At 51.3% G+C, this 23316-nt stretch overlaps 1 protein-coding gene across 1 annotated transcript in view; it reads right to left on the bottom strand.

Annotated features, from left to right (window-relative positions):
* Positions 1–15273: 15273 nt before the first annotated feature.
* Positions 15274–23316, bottom strand: part of PLPP7 (phospholipid phosphatase 7 (inactive)) — a 31673-nt gene continuing 23630 nt past the window's right edge. Inside the window, exon 2 of the mRNA XM_073600501.1 lies at positions 15274–15817. Within this exon, the coding sequence (XP_073456602.1) occupies positions 15453–15817 (365 nt within the window). The 3' untranslated portion in view covers positions 15274–15452. The remainder of the gene's footprint in view (positions 15818–23316) is intronic.

Raw genomic sequence — 23316 nt, 5'->3', positions numbered from 1 at the left:
GATGGGGATGGGAGGCTGGATGATGGGTTCAGGGGGGATGAAGATGACAGGGATGGGGTGGTGGGAGGCTGGCATACGGGTTCAGGAGGATGAAGAAGACGGGTTGGGGTGGTGAAAGGCTGGCAGACGGGTGCAGGGGGATGAAGATCACAGGGATGGGGTGGTGGGAGGCTGGCAGACGGTGCAGGGGGATGAATATGACAGGGATGGGGGTGGGGGGAGGCTGGCAGGCAGGTACAGGGGGATGGAGTGGTGGGAAGTTGGCAGACGGGTGAAGGGGGATGAAGATGACAGGTGGTGATGGGAGGCCTGCAGATGGGTGCAGGGACGATGAAGATGACAGGGGATGGGCTGGTGGGAGGCTAGAAGACGGGTGCAGGGGGATGCAGATGACAGGGATGGGGTGGTGGGAGGCTGGCAGATGCGTGCAGGGGGATGAAGATGACAGGGGGTGGTGAGAGGCCTGCAGACTGGTGAAGGGGCTATGACGATGACAGGAGATGGGCTGGTGGGAGGCTGGCAGACAGGTGCAAGGGGGGTGAAGATGACTGTGGGTGGGTTGGTGGAGGCTGGCAGATGGGTGCAGGGGGATGAAGATGACAGGGATGGGGAGGTGAGAGGCTGGTAAATGGGTACAGGGGGATGAAGATGACAGGGATGGGGCGGTGGGAGGCTGGCAGATGAGTGCAGGGGCAGTCAGATTACAGGGGGTGAGGTGGTGAGAAGCTGGCAGACAGGTACAGGGGGATGAAGATGACAGGGGGTGGGGTGGTGGGAGGCTCACAGACGGGTGCAGGGAGGATGAAGATGACAGGGGATTGGGTGGTGGGAGGCTGGCAGATGAGTGCAGGGAGATGGATTGGTGGGAAGTTGGCAGACAGGTGCAGGGAGATGAAGATGACAGGGGTGGGGTGGTGGGAGGCTGGCAGGCGGGTGAAGGGGGGATGAAGATGACAGGAATGGGGTAGTGAGAGGCTGGCAGACAGGCGCAGGGGGTTGAAGATGACAGGGGGTGTGGTGGTGGGAGGCTGGCAGACGGGCGCAGTGGGATAAAGATGTCAGGAATGGGGTGGTGGGAGGCTGGCAGACGATGCAGGTGGATGAAGATGACAGGGATGGGTTAGTGGGATGCTATTAGATGGGTGCGGGGGAATGGGGCGTGGGAGGCTGGCAGATGGATGCAGGGGCGATGAAGATGACAGGGAATTAGCTGGCGGGAGGCTGGCAGACGGATGCAGGGGCGATGAAGATGTCAGGGGGTGGGGTAGTGGGAGGGTGGCAGACGGGTTCCGGGGGGATGAAGATGACAGGAGTAGGGTGGTGGTAGGGTGGCAGATGGGTGTAGGGGGGATGAAGATGACAGGGATGGGGTGGTGGGAGGCTGCAGACGGTGCAGGGGGGATGAAGATGACAGGAGTAGGGTGGTGGTAGGCTGGCAGATGGGTGCAGGGGGATGAATATGACAGGGATGGGGTGGTGGGAGGCTGGCAGACAGGTGCAGGGGGATGGAGTGGTGGGAAGTTGGCAGACGGGTGCAGGGAGATGAAGATGAGAGGGTTGGGGGGAAGCTGGCAGATGGGTGCAGGGGGATGAAGATGACAGGGGGTGATGAGAGGCCTGCAGATGGGTGCAGGGACAATGAAGATGACAGGGGATGGGCTGGTGGGAGGCTAGAAGACGGGTGCAGGGGGATAAAGATGACAGGGATGGGGTGGTGGGAGGCTGGCGTATGGGTTCAGGTGGATGAAGAAGACAGGGGGTTGGGGTGGTGGAAGGCTAGCAGATGGGTGCAGGGGGATGAAGATCATGGGGATGGGGTGGTGGGAGTCTGGCAGACGGGTGCAGGTGGATGAAGTGGTGGGAGGCTGGCAGACGGGTGCAGGGAGATAAAGATGACAGGGGGTGGGGTGGTGGGAGGCTGGCAGACCGGTGTAGGGGGATAAAGATGATAGGGATAGGGTGGTGGGAGGCTGGCAGACGGTGCAGGGGGATGAATATGACAGGGATGGGGTGGTGGGAGGCTGGCAGACAGGTGCAGGGGGATGGAGTGGTGGGAAGTTGGCAGACGGGTGCAGGGAGATGAAGATGACAGGGGGTGATGAGAGGCCTGCAGATGGGTGCAGGGACAATGAAGATGACAGGGGATGGGCTGGTGGGAGGCTAGAAGACGGGTGCAGGGGGATGAAAATGACACGGATGGGGTGGTGGGAGGCTGGCAGATGCGTGCAGGGGGAGTCAGATGACAGGGGGTGGGGTGGTGGGAAGCTGGCAGACAGGTACAGGGGGATGAAAATGACAGGGGGTGGGGTGGTGGGAAGCTCACAGACGGGTGCAGGGAGGATGAAGATGACAGGGGATTGGGTGGTGGGAGGCTGGCAGATGAGTGCAGGCGGATAAAGATGACAGGGGGTGGGGTAATGAGAGGCTGGCAGACGGGTGCAAGGGGATGGAGTGGTGGGAAGTTGGCAGACAGGTGCAGGGAGATGAAGATGACAGGGGGTGTGGTGGTTGGAGGCTGGCAGGCGGGTGCAGGGGGGTTGAAGATGACAGGGATGGGGTGGTGGGAGGCTGACAGACGCGTGCAGGGTGATGAAGATGACAGGGGATGGGGTGGTGAGAGGCTGGCAGATGGGTGCAGGGGGGATGAAGATGAAAGGGATGGGGTGGCGGGAGGCTGGCAGATGGATGCAGGGGGGATGAAGATGACTGGGGGTGGGGTAGTGGGAGGGTGGCAGACGGGTTCAGGGGGGAGGAAGATGACAGTAGTAGGGTAGTGGTAGGCTGGAAAACGGGTGCAGGGGGGTGAAGATGACAGAGATGGGGTGGTGGGAAGCTCACAGACGGGTGCAGGGAGGATGAAGATGACAGGGGAAGGGGTGGTGGGAGGCTGGCAGACGGGTGCAGGGGGATGAAGATGACAGGGGGTGGTGGGAGGCTGGCAGATGGGTGAAGGGGGGATGAAGATGACAGGGGATGGGGTGGTGGGAGGCTGGCAGACGGGTTCAGGGGGGATTACGATGACAGGGGGTGGGGTGGTGGGAGGCTGGCAGATGGGTGCACAGGGATGATGATGACAGGGATTGGGTGGTGGGAGGCTGACAGATGGGTGAAGGGGGTGAAGATGACAGGGGGTGGTGGGAGGCTGGCAGATGGGTGCAGGGGGATGAAGATGATAGGGAGAGGGGTGGTAGGAGGGCTGGCAGACGGATGCAGGGGGATGAAGATGACAGGGGGTTGGGTGGTGGGAGGCTGGAAGACGGGTGCAGGGGGATGAAGATGAAAGGGGGTGGGGTTGGTGGGAGGCTGGTATACGGGTTCAGGGGGATGAAGATGACAGCAGTAGTATTATAGACAGCAACCAATAGCCTTCTTAGAAATCCATTCACTTATTGTCTATTACTGTGTGCATTGATGTTATGTATCTGTCATTTCTAATTGTCATTTAATTGCTTTTGGGGACTATTTCAACGGAGTCTTGGGTGTTTATCCAGGACTTGACTGACTAATACACTATTTAGGACTCTTCTCTTGATTAAGTAAATCTGAGAGAGCTAAAACAATCTGCATTGTGTCTGCGTGTTATTTAAAGGTATACACAACATGTCTGAACCTAGAGTGTCAGGAGGGCTGGAAAGTTCACAGGGTCAGGACTGCACAGAAGAACATGCGATCCTAAGCAACCACCAAGGGGACAGTGCTACACAGACATAAAATACATGTTTAACTGAGTATCAGTCCCCTGTAGTCTTTGTACAGCAGAACTTAGAATGGGAAAGGGAGAAGCAGAACAAAGAGCGAATCGGTTTTGCCTTACTGGACAAAGGAGAGAGCAAAGTGACAAGGAAATGAGCCTAGCTTCTTCTTCTGCCCAATCACAGGGTAGGGTGGGGACCTATAAGTATTACAGAACTGATGCAGAGAAAAGTCCGGTCTCCTACTCTAGGGAAAGAAAACCAAGGGATAGCCAGTAGCTCACTGGGGTGTACAGGTTCTGTATGAGAGCAAACACAACATGCCTCAAATTGTTGACTCTCCTCAATAAGGTGTGATCCTGGTAATCAGCCAAGCATACAAAAGAAAAGGGTGAAAAGAGAGCCTCACTTGCAGTAATTACTAGTGACCATGCTGCTTATAGATAAGGGAACTTTATTACTTTATTACACAAAAATATCAAATGATAATACAAAAAACACCGGACAAAAAATCCCATCACCAACACCTCAGTAAACAATTAATTAAAATAGACAACGTTGTCTGATCAAGATGCAGCTGCATCATTAAAATCCACACACATACATATGTCAACATAACATCCCTGGGGTAATAAAGCACTATGATCAGAGGCGGCTCTCTAATTAGGCAAATTAGGCGGTCGCCTTAAGCCTCACACTCCCAGGGGCCTCGCAGCCACCTAATTTGCATGGCATGTGTGGGAGTTGGAGGGAATGTCCCCCAATCGGTGTCCCCAGGGCCGTCTCTCTGCCCGCTACTACTTTTACCCCTGCCAGGGGACGGACTGTTCACTTCAGCACTGCCGGAGGTGACATCCCAGGGTCAGTGGGTGGCTCCATGTACTCCCCTCCCCCGACTTCTCCCCTTCTGCCGGGCTCTGCGGATCTCCTGTCACATGCAGAGCCCGGATAATGCCAACAGTGGCCGAGCAGCTCTCACTCCACTCTCCGGGATGGACGTCTTAATGGAGGACCTGCCACTGCCCGGCAAGGCGCCTGGCGATCATCGGGGAGACTGTCCAGGTACAGAATGATGACGGTCCTGCCCGATACTGACACATCCCGTGATGTCACCCCTGACCGAGGGGGCTACGATAATCACTGCTGCCAGGTGCCCTGTGCCTTACATCTCACCCCCTGTCATCTTCATCCTCCTGTACCCGTCTGCCAGCCTCCCGCCACCCCACCCCCTGTCATCTTCATCCCCCTGCACCTGTTTGCCAGCCTCCCACCACCCCACCCCCTGTCATCTTCATCCTCCTGTACCCGTCTGCCAGCCTCCCATCACCCCACCCCCTGTAATCTTCATCCCCCTGCACCCATCTGCCAGCTTCCTACCACCCCATCCCCCATCTACCAGCTTCCCACCACCCTATCCCTGCCATCATCATCTTCCTGCACCCATCTGCCAGTCTCCCACCACCCCACCCCCTGTCATCATCCCTCTGCACCCATCTGCCAGCCTCCCACCACCGTCATCTTCATCCCCCTGCACCCATATGCCAGCCTCCCACCACCGTCATCTTCATCCCCCTGCACCCGTCCGCCAGCCTCCCACCACCCCTCCCCCTGTCCCCCTACACCCATCTACCAGCTTCCCACCACCCCATCCCCCGTCTACCAGCCTCCCACCACCCTATCCCTGTCATCTTCATCCCCCTGCACCCATCTGCCAGCTTCCCACCACCCCATCCCCCGTCTACCAGCTTCCCACCACCCTATCCCTGCCATCTTCATCTCCCTGCACCCATCTGCCAGCCTCCCACCACTCCACCCCGTCATCTTCATCCCTCTGCACCCATCTGCCAGCCTCCAACCACCCCACCCCCCTGTCATCTTCATCCCCCTGCACCCATCTGCCAGCCTCCAACCACCCCATCCCTGTCATCTTCATCCCTCTGCACCCATCTGCCAGCCTCCAACCACCCCACCCCCTGTCATCTTCATCCCCCTGCACCCATCTGCCAGCCTCCCACCACCCCACCCCCTGTCATCTTCATCCCCCTGCACCCATCTGCCAGCCTCCCACCCCCCCATCCCTGTCATCTTCATCCCCCTGCACCCATCTGCCAGATTCCCACCACCCCTCCCCCCGTCATCTTCATCCCCCTGCACCCGTCTGCCAGCCTCCCACCACCCCTCCCCCCGTCATCTTCATCCCCCTGCACCCGTCTGCCAGCCTCCCACCACCCCACCCCCTGTCATCTTCATCCCCCTGCACCCATCTGCCAGCCTCCCACCACCCCATCCCTGTCATCTTCATCCCCCTGCACCCATCTGCCAGATTCCCACCACCCCTCCCCCCGTCATCTTCATCCCCCTGCACCCGTCTGCCAGCCTCCCACCACCCCTCCCCCCGTCATCTTCATCCCCCTGCACCCATCTGCCAGCCTCCCACCACCGCACCCCCTGTCATCTTCATCCCCCTGCACCCATCTGCCAGCCTCCCACCACCCCACCACTGTCATCTTCATCCCCCTGCACCCGTCTGCCAGCCTCCCACCACCCCTCCCCCGTCATCTTTATTCCCCTGCACCCGTCTGCCAGCCTCCCACCACCCCTCCCCTCGTCATCTTCATCCCCCTGCACCCGTCTGCCAGCCTCCCACCACCCCATCCCTGTCATCTTCACCCCCCTGCACCCGTCTGCCAGCCTCCCACCACCCCACCCCCTGTCTTTTTCATCCCGCTGCACCCATCTGCGAACCTCCCACCACCCCATCCCCCTGCACCCATCTACCAGCCTCCCACTGCTGGTATCTGCGGATCTCCTGTCACGTGCAGAGCCCAGATAATGCCAACAGTGGCCGAGCAGCTCTCACTCCACTCTCCGGGATGGACGTCTTAATGGAGGACCTGCCACTGCCCGGCCAGGCGCCTGGCGATCATCGGGGAGACTGTCCAGGTACAGAATGATGATAGTCATGCCCGATACTGACACATCCCGTGATGTCACCCCTGACCGAGGGGGCTACGATAATCACTGCTGCCAGGTGCCCTGTGCCTTACATCTCGCCCCCTGTCATCTTCATCCTCCTGTACCCGTCTGCCAGCCTCCCGCCACCCCACCCCCTGTCATCTTCATCCCCCTGCACCTGTTTGCCAGCCTCCCACCACCCCACTCCCTGTCATCTTCATCCTCCTGTACCCGTCTGCCAGCCTCCCATCCCCCCACCCCCTGTAATCTTCATCCCCCTGCACCCATCTGCCAGCTTCCTACCACCCCATCCCCCGTCTACCAGCTTCCCACCACCCTATCCCTGCCATCATCATCTTCCTGCACCCATCTGCCAGTCTCCCACCACCCCACCCCCTATCATCATCCCCCTGCACCCATCTGCCAGCCTCCCACCACCGTCATCTTCATCCCCCTGCACCCGTCCGCCAGCCTCCCACCACCCCTCCCCCTGTCATCTTCATCCCCCTGCACCCATCTACCAGCTTCCCACCACCCCTTCCCCGTCTACCAGCCTCCCACCACCCTATCCCTGTCATCTTCATCCTCCTGTACCTGTCTGCCAGCCACCCACCACCCCACCCCCTGTCATCTTCATCCCCCTGCACCCATCTGCCAGCTTCCCACCACCCCATCCCCCGTCTACCAGCTTCCCACCACCCTATCCCTGCCATCTTCATCTCCCTGCACCCATCTGCCAGCCTCCCACCACTCCACCCCATCATCTTCATCCTTCTGCACCCATCTGCCAGCCTCCAACCACCCCACCCCCTGTCATCTTCATCCCCCTGCACCCATCTGCCAGCCTCCCACCACCCCATCCCTGTCATCTTCATCCCCCTGCACCCATCTGCCAGCCTCCCACCACCCCACCACTGTCATCTTCATCCCCCTGCACCCGTCTGCCAGCCTCCCACCACCCCATCCCCTGTCAACTTCATCGCCCCTGCACCCGTCTGCCATCCTCCCACCACCCCATCCCTGTCATCTTCACCCCCCTGAACCCGTCTGCCAGCCTCCCACCACCCCACCCCCTGTCTTTTTCATCTCGCTGCACCCATCTACCAGCCTCCCACCACCCCATCCCTGTCATCTTCATCTCCCTGCACTGTCTGCCAGCCTCCCACTACCCCATCCCTGTCATCTTCATCCCCCTGCACCCATCTGCCAGATTCCCACCACCCCATCCCTGTCATCTTCATCTCCCTGCACCGTCTGCCAGCCTCCCACTACCCCATCCCTGTCATCTTCATCCCCCTGCACCCGTCTGCCAGCCTTCCACCACCCCATCCCTGTCATCTTCACCCCCCTGAACCCGTCTGCCAGCCTCCCACCACCCCACCCCCTGTCTTTTTCATCTCGCTGCACCCATCTACCAGCCTCCCACCACCCCATCCCTGTCATCTTCATCTCCCTGCACTGTCTGCCAGCCTCCCACTACCCCATCCCTGTCATCTTCATCCCCCTGCACCCATCTGCCAGATTCCCACCACCCCATCCCTGTCATCTTCATCTCCCTGCACCGTCTGCCAGCCTCCCACTACCCCATCCCTGTCATCTTCATCCCCCTGCACCCATCTGCCAGATTCCCACCACTCCATCCCCCTGCGCCCGTCTGCCAGCCTCCCACCACCCCAGCCCCTGTCATCTTCATACCCCCTGCACCCATCTGATAGCTTCCCACCACCCCATCCCTGTCATCTTCATCCCCCTGCAACCGTCTGCCAGCCTCCCACCACCCCACCCCCTGTCTTCTTCATCCTGCTGCACCCATCTGCGAACCTCCCAACACCCCATCCCCCTGCACCAATCTACCAGCCTCACATCACCCCATCCCTGTCATCTTCATCCCCATGCACTGTCTGCCAGCCTCCCACCACCCCAACCCTGTCATCTTCATCCCCCTGCACCCATCTGCCAGCTTCCCACCACTCCATCCCCCTGCACCCGTCTGCCAGCCTCCCACCACCCCATCCCTGTCATCTTCATCCCCCTGCACCGTCTGGCAGCCTCCCACCACCCCATCCCTGTCATCTTCATCCCCCTGCACCCATCTGCCAGCCTTCCACCACCCCACCCCGTCATCTTCATCCCCCTGCACTCTTCTGCCAGCCTCCCACCACCTCATCCAGCCTCTGACCACCCCATCCCTGTCATCTTCATCCCCCTGCACCCCTCTGCCAGCCTCCCACCACCCCAGCCCCTGTCATCTTCATACCCCCTGCACCCATCTGCCAGCTTCCCACCACCCCATCCCTGTCATCTTCATCCCCCTGCACCCATCTGCCAGCCTCCCACCACCCCACATCCTGTCATCTTCATGCCCCCTGAACTCGTCTGCCAGCCTCCCACCACCCCACCCCCTGTCTTCTTCATCCCGCTGCACCCATCTGCGAACCTCCCACCACCCCATCCCCCTGCACCCATCTACCAGCCTCACACCACCCCATCCCTGTCATCTTCATCCCCCTGCACTGTCTGCTAGCCTCCCACCACCCCATCCCTGTCATCTTCATCCCCCTGCACCCATCTGCCAGCTTCCCACCACTCCATCCCCCTGCACCCATCTGCCAGCCTCCCACCACCCCATCCCTGTCATCTTCATCCCCCTGCACCGTCTGCCAGCCTCCCACCACCCCATCCCTGTCATCTTCATCCCCCTGCACCCATCTGCCAGCCTTCCACCACCCCACCCCCTGTCATCTTCATCCCCCTGCACTCTTCTGCCAGCCTCCCACCACCTCATCCAGCCTCTCACCACCCCATCCTTGTCATCTTCATCCCCCTGCACCCATCTGCCAGCCTCCCACCACCCCAGCCCCTGTCATCTTCATCCCCCTGCACCCATCTGCCAGCCTCCCACCACCCCACCCCGTCATCTTCATACCCCCATCTGCCAGCTTCCCACCACCGCATCCCCTGTCATCTTCATCCCCCTACACCCGTAACTGTAATGCCCTGTACACACGGTCGGACTTTGTTCGGACATTCCGACAACAAAATCCTAGGATTTTTTCCGTCGGATGTTGGCTCAAACTTGTCTTGCATACACAAGGTCACACAAAGTTGTCGGAAAATCCGATCGTTCTAAACGCGGTGAAGTAAAACACGTACGTCGGGACTATAAACGGGGCAGTGGCCAATAGCTTTCATCTCTTTATTTATTCTGAGCATGCGTGGCACTTTGTCCGTCGGATTTGTGTACACACGATCGGAATTTCCAACAACGGATTTTGTTGTCGGAAAATTTTATCTCCTGCTGTCCAACTTTGTGTGTCGGAAAATCCGATGGAAAATGTCCGATGGAGCCCACACACGGTCGGAATTTCCGACAACACGCTCCGATCGGACATTTTCCATCGGAAAATCCGACCGTGTGTACGGGGCATTAGAGTAATTGGTTAGAGAAAATTCTAGAAACTGTGAATTCATAGTTCATACGATTTAAGGCTCTTAATATATGCAATTTATAGTTATTTTTTTATCGCCTTAATTATTTTTCCCATTTTGGGGCCTCATGAAAAGATTTGCCTAATGCCGCATACACACGGCCGGATTTGCCAACAGGCTAAAATTCGTCAGTATTTCTGATGGAAAGATTTAGAGCATGTTCTATATCTGAGTCCGTTGGAAATGCCGACAGAAAAAGTCCGATGGGGCATACATACGGTCGGAATGTCCGACCGAAAGCTCCCATCGGACTTTTTCTGTCGGGAAGTCCGGCCGTGTGTACGCGGCATAAGGCCTCACAAAGCCTAGAGCAGCCTCTGACTATGGTGAAGTGAAATCACTGTGGAAATGCCATAGATAAGGAATATTCCCACACTGTACGGGATGGTTGCGCAAAAAATGGGGGATCTGCGAGTGCAGCGGGGGGGGGGGGTTTAAGTTTTTCCTATGACCACTGTGGATAGCAACTCCAGATTTATGGACCTGACTGTATATGACCTTACTGCATTACCACTTCCCAGCTTCACCCTCCTGTGGAAAACCTTGGACTTGGGATACATACTTGCACTACATACGGCACGTTAGTGCCTGGAGTTGCTATCCACGGTGGTCGTAGGAAAAACTTGCTTACCCCCCCTTGCTGCACTCGCAGAACCCTCATTTTTGCTCAACCATCCCGTTGTCAGAAACCATGAAATCAGACCGAGACAGAAGTACAGTTAAATCACGCTTGTTTAATAACAAAAGTAAAAAGAACAAATGTAGCCAAAGTTCAGTAACCAGAACAGATAGTCAGCCAAGCCAGAAGTCAGGGATCAATGTAGTGGAACAGCAAGCAGGATTTGGAGTCAGAAGGGATGTCAGCAAAGCAAGTCTTGAACAGGATCGCAGGAGACTTTCTGTGATGTTGACCAAGGTGAAGGCAGAGCTCCTCTGGGCTGGACGGCTTATGTAGGCAGAACTGACGAGCAGGATATCATCAACAGCTGAGTAACTGTGGAGAGAGATGGGAGCTGGCAATTTGCCAACAGCTGAGCGGCCAGCTCAGAGAAGGAAGGGCTGAGCGCAGCCCTGACACCCGTACACTGTGGAAATATTCCTTTTCTATGGTGTTTCAACAGGGATTTCACTTCACCATAGTGTTTATTATACCAGGGATGTTATGTTAACATATGTAAGTGTGTGGATTTTAATGATGCAGCTGCATCTTGATCAGACAACGTTGTCTATTTCAATTAATTTTTTACTGAAGTGTTGGTGATGGGATTTTTATCCAAGTGTTTTTTGTATTACCATTTGATATTTTTGTGTAATAAAGTTCCCTTATCTATAAGCTGCATGGTCCCTAGCAATTACTGCAGGTGAGGCTCTCTTTTCACATTTTCCTTTTGTAGGTCTCCTACTCTGCCTGGCAGAGTTGTGTAAATTTTGTGGAATGGATAGACAAAAATACAAACTCTGGAACTGTGCATATTGAAGATGTAATGTATGCAGCTATAATGGTAAGGCAGAATATACAGGTGCATCTAAAAAAATTAGAATATCATCAAAAAGTTAATTTATTTCAGTAACTCAATTCAAAAAGTGAAACTCCTATCTTATTTAGATTGATTACACACAGAGTAATGTATTTTGAGCATTTCTTTCTTTTAATTTTGATGATTATGGCTTGCAGCTAGTGAAAACCCAAAATTCTCAGAAAATTAGATTACATAAGACCATTAAAAAAAGGATGTTTAATACAGAAATGCTGGCTTACTGAAAAGTATGTCCATGTACAGTATAGTACTGTATGCTTTCAATACTTGGTCGGGGCTCCTCTTGCATGAATTACTACATCAATGCGGCGTGGCATGGAGGTGATCAGCCTGTAGCACTGCTGAGGTGTTATGGAAGCCCAGGTTGCTTTGATAACGTCCTTCAGCTCGTCTGCATTGTTGGGTCTGGTGTCTCCAGGGCCGGTGCTACCACTAGGTGGACTAGGCAGCCACCTAGGGCGTACCTCCGCCTAGGGCACCCGGCCACTGGTGACCCTCTACCCTCTCTCTGCAGCCAGCTCAACACAACAGGCAGCCGCTCCCTAGGCCCTCCGTACAGTGTCAGAGGTGCAGCGGTGGCGGGCGTGCCGCCTGTGACAGTGCCCTGGCTGAATCAAATGAAGGAAGATAAGAAGACAACCCCGGCTGCGCTGCGCGCCTCTGATCATCAATGCCAGGCTGCCAGTGACCTGTCTGTCTGTTTCCCACCGTGCACGGTCACTGTCATGTTGTCTGTCAGCAGCAGTCTCTGATGTCCTGCTACAGCCAGCTCTGCCTCTCTGCCCACTGCCGCACGCATAGTCTGCCCCCCACCTCCCCTGGTCGCTCTCCTTCCTGGCCTTGCCTGTCCACCTGAACAATGACAGGTGTAAATGGAGACACTGGCAGCGCTTTGGGCTTGGTGACAGTGGCGCCTGCCTGGATTTGAGGCTGGCAGCGTTTAAAACTGTTTGTCCCTTGCACTGGCAGCGGCAGAGTCACGTCGTCAGATGCAGAGAGACTAGTATGCAGCTGCAAAGGTGAGCCCCAGTCAGAACCTGCTAAGTAAAAGTTTTCACTGTTACTGAAATGACATAATAATGTTTGTATAAAGTATATACAGATATAGTGTATAATTATCTGCCAATCACTGATTTGTGTGTACCGAGCGGTCCTCCCCCCCTCCACGGTAGGCTGCATTTGATCATTACTGGTGAGGCTGAATTTGATCGTTGCAGGTGAGGCTGAATTTGATCGGTGCTGGTGAGGCTGCATTTGATCGGCGTTGGTGAGGTTGCATTTGATCGTTGCTGGTGAGGCTGCATTTGATCGGTACTAGTGAGGCTGCATTTGATCGGTACTGGTGAGGCTGAATTTGATTGGTGCTGGTGAGGCTGCATTTGATCAGCGTTGGTGAGGTTGCATTTGATCAGTATTGGTGAGGCTGCATTTGATCGGCGTTGGTGAGGTTGCATTTGATCAGTGCTGGTGAGGTTGCATTTGATCGGTGCTGGTGAAGTTGAATTTGATCGGCGTTGGTGAGGTTGCATTTGATCAGTGCTGGTGAGGTTGCATTTGATCAGTACTGGTGAGGCTGCATTTGATCAGCGTTTGGTGAGGTTGCATTTGATCGGTGCTGGTGAGATTGAATTTGATCGGCGTTGGTCCTTACATTTGCTCAGTACTGGTGAGGCTGCATTTGATTGGTGTTGGTGAGGTTGCATTTGATCAGTACTGGTGAGGTTGTATTTGATCAGTACTGGTGAGGCTGCATTTGATCGATGCTGTTACTAGGAGTCAGGGGTGAAGCTGGGGGGGGTGGGGGGGGGCAAAATGAGGTTTCGCCTAGGGTGTCAAAAATCCTTGTACCAGCCCTGGGTGTCTCTCATCTTCCTCTTGACAATACCCCACAAATTCTCTATGGAGTTTAGGCCAGGTGAGTTTGCTGGCCAAGCAAGCACAGTGATACCGTGATCATTAAACCAGACATTGGTACTGTTGGCAGTGTGGGCAGGTGCCAAGTCCTGCTGGAAAATTAAATCAGTGTAGCACTGCCCTTTGGGGGTTGCTTAGAATTGCATGTTTATCTGTGCCACCTTGACCATGTGAACTTTCCAGCCCCCCTGACACTCTAGGTTTAGACATGATGTGTATACCTTTAAATAACACACTGACACAATGCAGGGTATTAGTCAGCTAAGTTTGCTGTCTACAATACCACTGCTAAAGGAGAACCCCAGGCCGGCCTCTTATACCTTTAATCCTAATGAGAGATGAGGTAATATAGGTATTAGTGGTGTTTCCCTTTAAATAGCAATAGAATAGCATCCAGTGTCCAGGATGCAAGGCCTTGCAATGATCTTCACTGGCAAGTTGGAGCTCAAAGAACAAGAATTCTGATTGTGGCACGATGCTATGTAGTCAAGGCAAAGCAACTGAGCCTGGCCAGCAGTAATCCGTAAAGCAATTCCAGGTGTAAGGTGTCTGTATACAGTGTCCTGTGAAATATGATAAGGTAATTCCAGGTGTAAAATGTCTATAAACAGTGTCCTGTGAAATATGATGGTGGCAGAGATTGAATTGGTGGGCAGATGCCCTCTCACCAAACTGGAGAACAGTGTAGGACCTCTTGCGATCCAAGTCAATTCTTCCTTCTGGCGAATGGGTGGAGATGACAGTCTGGCTGTTGGGACCGCCAGTCGCCTGATCCTGTTAGTTACAGCGATGCTGCGGTGATGCCCCTCGTGTAGCAAATAGCGTTGGACCCGCCTTGGTCTGAGCTGGGATCGCCGCGTTACCGCGTGGTAGGCCACAGTCCTCTCGCACAGCAGCAGATGGGTGTCTACTTGAAGCAAGAGACTTGGGCCTGGTCTGACATTTGTGTCATGACATTTTGTGACTTACCTTCTGTGTGGATGGTGTCAACGACAGTCTTCTGGAGAACTGTCAAGTCAGCAGTCTTCCCCATGATTGTGTAACCTACTGACCCAGACTGAGAGACCATTTAAAGCAGGGGTCTCTAACTGGCGGCCCTCTAGCTGTTGCAAAACTACGAGTCCCATGAGGCATTACAAGGCTAACAATTACAAGCATGACTCCGTCAGGCAGAGGCATGATGAGACTTGTAGTTCCGCAACAGTTGGAGGGCCACCAGTTTGAGACTCCTGATTTAAAGGCCCAGGAAACCTTTACAGGTGTTTTGAGTTAATTAGCTGATTCGAGTGTGACACCATGAGTCTACAATATTGAACTTTTTCACAACTTTTTCTACTTTTGAAATACTGAATTTTGGGTTTTCACTAGCTGTAAGCCATAATCATCAAAATTATAAGAAAGAAATGTTTGAAATACATCACTCTGTGTAATGAATCTATATAATATATGAGTTTCACTTTTTGAATTGAATTACTGAAATAAAATTTTTTCATGATATTCTAATTTTTTGAGATGCACCTATATACTGTATGTGTATGCTTAAAATTAAGATTCTTACATTATTTTGTCCAGAGTTCCATTTTAAGACAGCTCTTGAGTGAGCACACCAAATCTGAGAGGTGCGTGGAGAACAATGGTATTGTAGTTTTTTTTCTTCTCTAAAACTAATTAAGATCATACCGATACAGAGTAACACTATTTTTAATACTTTCTAAGACAGAACATTACGTAAAACCATTTTTCAATTACACTGACCATAGAACAAGGAAATATGCATTAAAGTCCATTTATTTTTGAGGGAATAGCTTCTCTCCTCTTAGTCTTGTTTCATTAGAAGTCTCATTCATCTTCAGAATGGAAATCTTCACCAGAGAGAGATAAGCATCTGACACGTATTAGAAGGCAGCCAAATTATTTCCACAAAGTTAAATTGCATGTAGCCAATCACAAATCCTCCCATGACATCAGAGATATGGTGCCGGCCAATCATAATGCGGGAGAATCCAACAGAGAAGGCCCACAGGACCAACAGGATACGTAGAGGAATAGCAAGGACCAAGTGGTTTAGGAAGAACTTGGACACCATGGTGGCTCTACTGGCATGGCTTGCTGGGAAGGAGTAGACGTCAAGGACAAGGTAGTCCAAGATACCTGGAGACATCTCAAAGGGGCCACGACGTTTGACCAACTTTTGGAGCCCAGCCACTGTCAGGATATCCAACAGCAAAGCTTTCGAAAAAAAAAAAAAATAACAAGACAAATGGAAAAACAGGACTTAATAATGCAAATCAAAATGTGCAAATTCACTTACAATTCATGTTACAGGCTTATGGGTTTATCTCATGATGAAAGAGCAATGTACAAATATAAAACCCATGGCAACAAAACGAATCATAATATTCTACTGCTTTGGCTGATGTATACTGATAAATGGTAAATTCTGATTAGATGCTATAAGATCCTGCTCTTTGGACCAAGAAGCACCACTATTCCTACACTTAAAGGAAACCTATACAGAAACATATACAGAAGAGGCTACCATTGATGACATCTTACTGGAAATGTTGGTTACCTCTCTGTCTCTAGCTTTAGTCCATTGAATCATTGCCTGAGTTCAAGTATGAGTTCAAGTTCAAGTATTAACCACTTGCCTACTGGGCACTTTTACCCCTTTCCTGCCAAGGCCAATTTTCAGCTTTCAGCACTGTCACACTTTGAATGACAATTGTGCGCTCATGCAGCACTGTACCCAAATTACATTTTTATAATTTTTTTCACACAAATAGAACTTTTTTTTGGTGTTATTTAATCACTACTGGGTTTTTTATTTTTAGCGAAATAAACGAAAAAGACCAAAAATTTTGAAAAAAAAAAAATGTTTTTCATAGTTTGTTGTACAATTTTGCAAACAGGTAATTTTTCTCCTTCACTGATGTGTGCTGATGAAGCTGCACTGATAGGTGGCACTGGTAGATGACACTGATAAGGAGGCACTGATTGGCAGCACTGGTGGGCACTAATTGGCAGCACTGGTGGGCACTGTTGGGACTGGAATCAGGACACTGATAATCAGTGCCCTGATTATCAGTGTCGATGTCCCTTTTATACAATCCGGTTATCGGCTCTCCTCTACTCACGCTGACAGCATGAGGAAAGGAATGCTGATAACCGTCTTGTGTTTACAACATGATCAGCTGTGATTAAACACAGCTAATCACATGCTAAGGAGCCGCTGGCTCTTTACCCTGACCTGTGATCAGCTGTGGACACAGCGATCAGAGTGCGCCACAGCAAGCACAAGGTAAGATGTCCTTACATTTACACATTTTGGGGTGGAAGTTATTCGTCCCCAAAGGATGACAAATGTAGATGGGCCCTGGTTTTTGGTTGTTCCTTATGACATCCTTTATTTATTTTTTGGTTGTTCCCTATGACATCCTTTATATGTTGGCTATAGTGCAGATTTATTTATATGGCTTGATGGCTACTGCTATTTCTATTTTCAATATATATTATGTATTGTTTTGTTCATGCTAGTGGCCGCACCTATGGGACTTTGAAAGTTGAGCTTGTCAGCTGTTTTATGTGCCTCACCACATTTTATACGTACCTGCATCTCTGCTATCATGACATACCCATGTCTTGTGCACTTGTGCCCCCCATACATGTCTGTTTGGTTGTATATGTGTACATAAATGGTTTCTATGGTGCTGTGTCAGGGTCCGCCTCTAGACCGCCCATCTTATGGGAGTGGCACCTGAGTCAGTCTGGTTTGTACTTCCTTGATGAGTACATACATTTAAGTAGCCGTAAGAGATGTACACTGGTAGGCTCTGAAGAAGAAGGTACCACCTTCGAAACACGTCAGCCAGCAGCTGTCTGCAAGCCTTGTCCTTAGGTCTGGAGACTGCAATCGGTGCACACATCACCATGTCTGCACAGCCTATGACCACCTCCTATACCATGTCCACTCAGCCTCTGACATCTCCTGTACCATGTCTGCACAGCCTATGACCACCTCCTGTACCATGTCCGCAGCCTCTGATATCTCCTATATCATTTCCGCAGCCTCTGACATCTCCTGTATCATGTCCACAGCCTCTGACCATCTACTGTACCATAACTGCAGCCTCTAACCATATCTTTTATCATGTTCGCAACCTCTGACCATCTCTTGTCTTTTATCATGTCTGCAGTCTCTGAGGTTCTGGAGAGGAGTCAAGAGTGGGAGTGCCGCCGGGATGAGAGTCATGAGAGAAGTCAGACATATGTGGACTGTGGAGAGGAGACTATGGGATAAAACCAGAGCCACCAAGCTGGAGCTGACTGACTGATCCCTGCACGGTGCACCTGAGAGGATGTCAGTGACAGCGCTGCCAGGCCAGTTTGAGATGGGGTCAGTGATGTAACGGGGGAGTGAATACAAAAATGTAAGGGGGCTCTGATATGAAGGTTTTCCCCTTATATCAGTAAGCCCCCCCCCCTATCTTAGTGTATTCTTTCTGCGGAAGGTGGTCTCTGGTCACCAGAGTCCCCCCCCATTTCCTCACATTCCCAGAGTTTCTGAGGTTCTCCTTTACGTCAGAGTCTGCAGAATTCCCCCTTACACTCTTCAAATGTGCTTTAAAATGCATGTTTTTCCCTTTTATGAACAAGAAAATAATGACGTCATGCTGTTGAGCTAGTATAAGAATCCTATGGGGCAGGTATAAAATTATTTCTAGGGCTGGTTTTTATCCCCAGTCCAGCCCTACCCCCAATCGTCCCTCACTTAGAGAGACTGAGGTCTATAGTCTGATGTATAGACCTCCATTAAAAGAAAATGTTTAAAGCGGAACTTTACTTCCCCAAAAAATTAGGCCGGCAGACTTTTATATTTCAGAAGTGACATGTAATAGACTCAATTCACAAAAGTAATGTATTATGATAAGGATACTTTAAAAAAAAAAGTTAGTTAAAAGAGTTATTGTCAGGAAGGTTGAGTGCAAGGACACGCACAACTTACAGCTTTAGCTTGAATGAGCATGCACGTCCAGCACTAACTTTGGTACCAGTAGCCCTATTTAACCACTTCAATACCAGGCACTTACCCCCCCTTCCTGCCAAAGCCAATTTTCAGCTTTCTGAGCTGTCGATGTTTAAATGACAATTGCGCGGTCATGCTACACTGTACTTAAACAGAATTTTTATCATTTTGTTCCCACAAATAGAGCTTTCTTTTGGAGGTATTTGATCACCTCTGCGGTTTTTATTTTTTGCTAAATAAAAAAAGACCGAAAATTTTGAAAAAAATAAAAGTTTTGCTTTTGTTTCTGGTATAAAATTCTGTAAATAAGTACGTTTTATCCTTCACTGATGGGCACTGATAAGGCAGCACTGACGGGCACTGATAAGGCGGCACCAATGAGCGGCACTAACGGGCACTGACGGGCACCGACAATAGGCACTGGTAGGCGCCACTGATGGGTGGCACTGATATGTAGCACTGATGGGCATTGATAGGCGGCACTGATGGGCACTCATGGGTGGCACTAATGGGCACTGAAGGGCTGCAAAGATGGGTACTTATGGGTGGCACTGATAGGCGGCACTGCTGGGCACTGATGGGCGGCACTGCTGGGCACTGATACATGGCACTGATAGGCATCCCTGGTGGCACTGGCAGTGGTAGGCATTGTGAGTGGGCACTGATTGGCAACTGCCTGGGCATTGATGGGCAGCTGCCTTGGCACAGATTTGCATTTCCCTGGTGGTCTAGGGGGGGCATACCTGGTGGTCCTGTGTGGATGACCATCCTGGTGGCCCTGGGTGGCATGATGGTGGTCCTGGGCGGGAACCCGAGGGGGGGCTGCACTGATAAACAATCAGCACAGACCCCCCCTGTCAGGAGAGCAGCCGATCGGCTCTCCTCTACTCGCGTCTGTCAGAAGCGAGTGAGGAAAAGCCAATCAACGGCTCTTCCTGTTTACGTCGTGATCAGCTGTGATTGGACACGGCTGATCACGTGGTAAAGAGCCTCTGTCGGAGGCTCTTTACCGAGATCGGAGTAGCGGTGTGTCAGACTGACACACTGCACCACCGATCGCCGCGGTGCGCGCCTCCACGGGAGCGTGGCGGCTGTTATCCTGCTGGACGTCATATGACGCCCAGTCAAGATAACGCAACCACCTCCCGGCCATCATTTTGCTATAGGCCGGGCGGGAAGGACAGTATAATGAAGGGGAGTTGCTAATTGGTCACAAACTCCTATGTCCTGACCTGCGTTCCCCTATCCTGTGTTTGATCTGGCTTGTCTCCTGACTCTGCTGCTTCCAGATCTCCTATCACTAACCTTGGCTCTTATCCTGACTATACCTTCTGCTTGTAGTCTTGGTACCGCTTGTGCCCTTCTGTTATTCAATCTTGGTGTGGACTTTGATCCCGCCCCTATATTGGTACTTCTGTGGCCCTGCTGTTGCTGACCCTGTTCATCATGAATACAACTCTCACCTTTGCACCTGCAAGTTGCTTCCTGCACAGGCCTGGCTCAAGTTACTCCAGCCGCACAGCAGCTCGTAGACTGTCTTCTCACTTTCTGCTGTGACTGCAACCATCTGTGCCATTCCTTGCCCTGCTACACCTTATCTCTAACTCCAAGGGGTATTGGGCAGAAGGTGTAAGGCACACCCTCTCCTCAAATTAGCTTGTATCAGGTAGGTGACAGCTATATTCAGCAATTATTTAATTATCTGTTATTAAGCCCAATGAGGTTTGCAAAGTGCAGTCACATGGCTTAAAGGGTAACTCCATTTTCGTGGGGAAAAAAAAAAGCAAATAAAGAAAAAATAATATAACGCATATACTGTATTTATTGGCGTATAACACTCACTTTTTCACCATGAAAATCGGGTGCAAATAGCGTGTGCGTGTTATACGCCAATACTTTAATTTTAGCTGCCTCAGAGGGGACAGGGAGGGGGGCGTGATGAGAGCCGTCAGAATACATACAGTTTGAATCTCCTGTTTACTTGGCGGCCTCTGTAATAGGAAGTCCCATCTCCTGGGCCACCATTGGACCACTGTTCTGTCTATCATAGGAGATTCTCACTGTATCTGTATGTAATCTGTCGGCACTCGTCCCGCCCCCCTCCCTGTCCCCTCTAGGCTGCAGATGGGCATCGATCAGGCTGCACTGATGGCAATGGCGAGGCTGCTGCATTGATGGCAATGGCGAGGCTGCTGCATTGATGGCAATGGCGAGGCTGCATTGATGTGGACTAATGAGGCTGCATTGATGGCACTTGTGAGGCTGCAGATGGGCATTGATCAGGCTGCATTGATGGCAATGGTGAGGCTGCAGATGGCCACTGACCCTTATTTTGCTTCAAAGTTCCTTATTTAAAATTTAAGTTTTTTTCCTGAAACTTTCCTCTTAAAATGAATGTGCGTGTTATACGCCTGTGCGTGTTATAGGCCGATAAATACGGTAATTGCGACACTAATAATATTGTAATTGAATGTTATTAAAAATGTCCTTTCCTTTTCAGTCTGCAGCTCTATCATTTTCTGAGAATGTATTGCAATATGGCTACCTGGGGTTGTTCTGTTCTTAGAGTGTGTACTCCCCAGAAACATAATTTCCTGCTTGTGTGATTGGCTCACCAATTTTCCCAGAAATCTGCACTAAGACAAAAGTCAGATTTTGGAGAGATTGCTGGACTAAAATTTGCATGTTTAGTACAGCGGTTCCTGACCGGAGCTGTGAGTTTACACATTGCACGAAAAAACTGTAATGTGTACCCGGCTTAAAGTGATTGTAAAGTCAGAAGGTTTTTTTTATCTTAATGTATTCTATGCATTAGGATAAAAAACCTTCTGTGTGCAGCAGCCCCCGTCAGCCACCCTAATACTTACCTGAAGTCCCTCTGGATCCATCGTTGTTGTTGGAATGTCTCGGCTGCCCTCCTCATTGGCTGTGACAGCAGCGCGGTGCCATTGGCTCCCGCTGCTGTCAATCAAAGTCAGTCAGCCAATGAGGAGAGAAAGGGGGCGGGCCATGGCTCCATGTCTGAATGGACACAGGGAGCTGTGACTCGGCTCGGGTGCACTCATAGCAAGCTGCTTGCTGTGAGGGCACTCGACAGGAGGGAGGGGCCAGTAGCATCCAAGAAGAACCCGAGAAGAGGAGGATCGGGGCTGCTCTGTGCAAATCCACTGCATAGAGCAGGTAAGTATAACATGTTTGTTATTTTTAACTAAAAGAAAACCAAGACTTTACTACCAGGCTAATTTTTTATCCCAGTCCGGGCCTGGTTGAAGGTAAATGTAAAGGAAATGGAAATTTGTATAATGCATGGCCAGCTTAAGCCTTTTCTCCAACCTACAAATTGTTGTACTTGTTATTTAAAAAAGTCAGTATAAGAAAAACAAGATGTAATAAAGCCACTTGTGGATTTAAGCAATCATTTTTTGTAACAATTATTGTGTCAGGGGCATTTCTTTTCACTACATACATCATGGTCAAAGGAGTTTCTATTTCTTAGCTTGGAAAAATATGATATAGGCAGGATAGAACATTCCGCTGCACATTTGTATTGGTAAAAGGGGGTGCTCCCTGATTTTAAAAGAGAAGTTTGGGTTTTTTCTTTTTTTCCAAAATCATACTTGCCTAGGTGGATGCTGCATTGGTCTGGTGCTGCATCTGTCCCCCGTCGGCTCTAAGACTGAGAACCGAGCCATCAAACACAGCTGATCACTCGATTCTCAGAGCTCCTTGAGCAAAGAGCTGGTGACTGTCAGCCACCAGCTCTCTGCTCTGCCCCCCCCCCCCCCCGCACTCACTGGAGCGCTGAGCTGTACTTCTCCTTTAAGATAGCAAGCAACTTTTAGGAGGAAAACTGGTCAAAGCAATGGAAACTGCAGTTCAATGTTTATAAATGTAAAATAATGAACCTAGGGAAAAATAATCCCCTGAGAGAGTACAACATTGGGGGTACAGTGTTGGCAAGCACTAGAGGATAAAGATTTGGGGGTATTTATTTCAGATTAGGGATGAGCCGAACTCCCCCCAGTTCGGTTCGCACCAGAACCTGCGAACGTACCGAAAGTTTGCGCAAACTTTAGAACTCCATTAAAGTCTATGGGACTTGAACGTTTGAAATCAAAAGTGCTAATTTTAAAGGCTAATATGCAAGTTATTATCCTAAAAAGGGTTTGGGGAGCTGGGTCCTGTCCCAGGGGACATGTATCAATGCAAAAAAAAAGTTTTAAAAACAGCTGTTTTTTCAGGAGTAGTAATTTTAATTATGCTTAAATTGAAAAAAGTGAAATATTCCTTTAAATATCGTACCTGGGGGGTGTCTATAGTATGTCTGTAAAGTGTTTCCCGTGCTTAGAACAGTCCCTGCACAAAATGACATTTTTAAAGGAATAAAAGTAATTTAAAACTGTTTGCGGCTTTAATGTAACGTCGGGTCCCGGGAAATATGTATGAAAATCATTGAGACAAACGGCATGGGTACCCCCCCCCCCCCTCCAGTCCATTACCAGGCCCTTTGGGTCTTGTATGGATATTAAGGGGAACCCCGCACCCAAATTAAAAAAAGGAAAGGCGTGGGGCTCCCAGGCCCTATATACTCTGAACAGCAGTATACAGGCGGTGAAAACAAGACAGGGACTGTAGGTTTGTTGTTAAGTAGAATCTGTTTGTAATTTTGAACTGGTACATTTTTAAAGTGTAGCTCCAGCCA

Source organism: Aquarana catesbeiana, linkage group LG09 (assembly GCF_042186555.1).
Source record: "Aquarana catesbeiana isolate 2022-GZ linkage group LG09, ASM4218655v1, whole genome shotgun sequence".
Lineage (NCBI taxonomy): Eukaryota > Metazoa > Chordata > Amphibia > Anura > Ranidae > Aquarana > Aquarana catesbeiana.
Note: the sequence above shows the minus strand (reverse complement) of the source record. Positions and strands in the feature narration are given on the sequence as shown.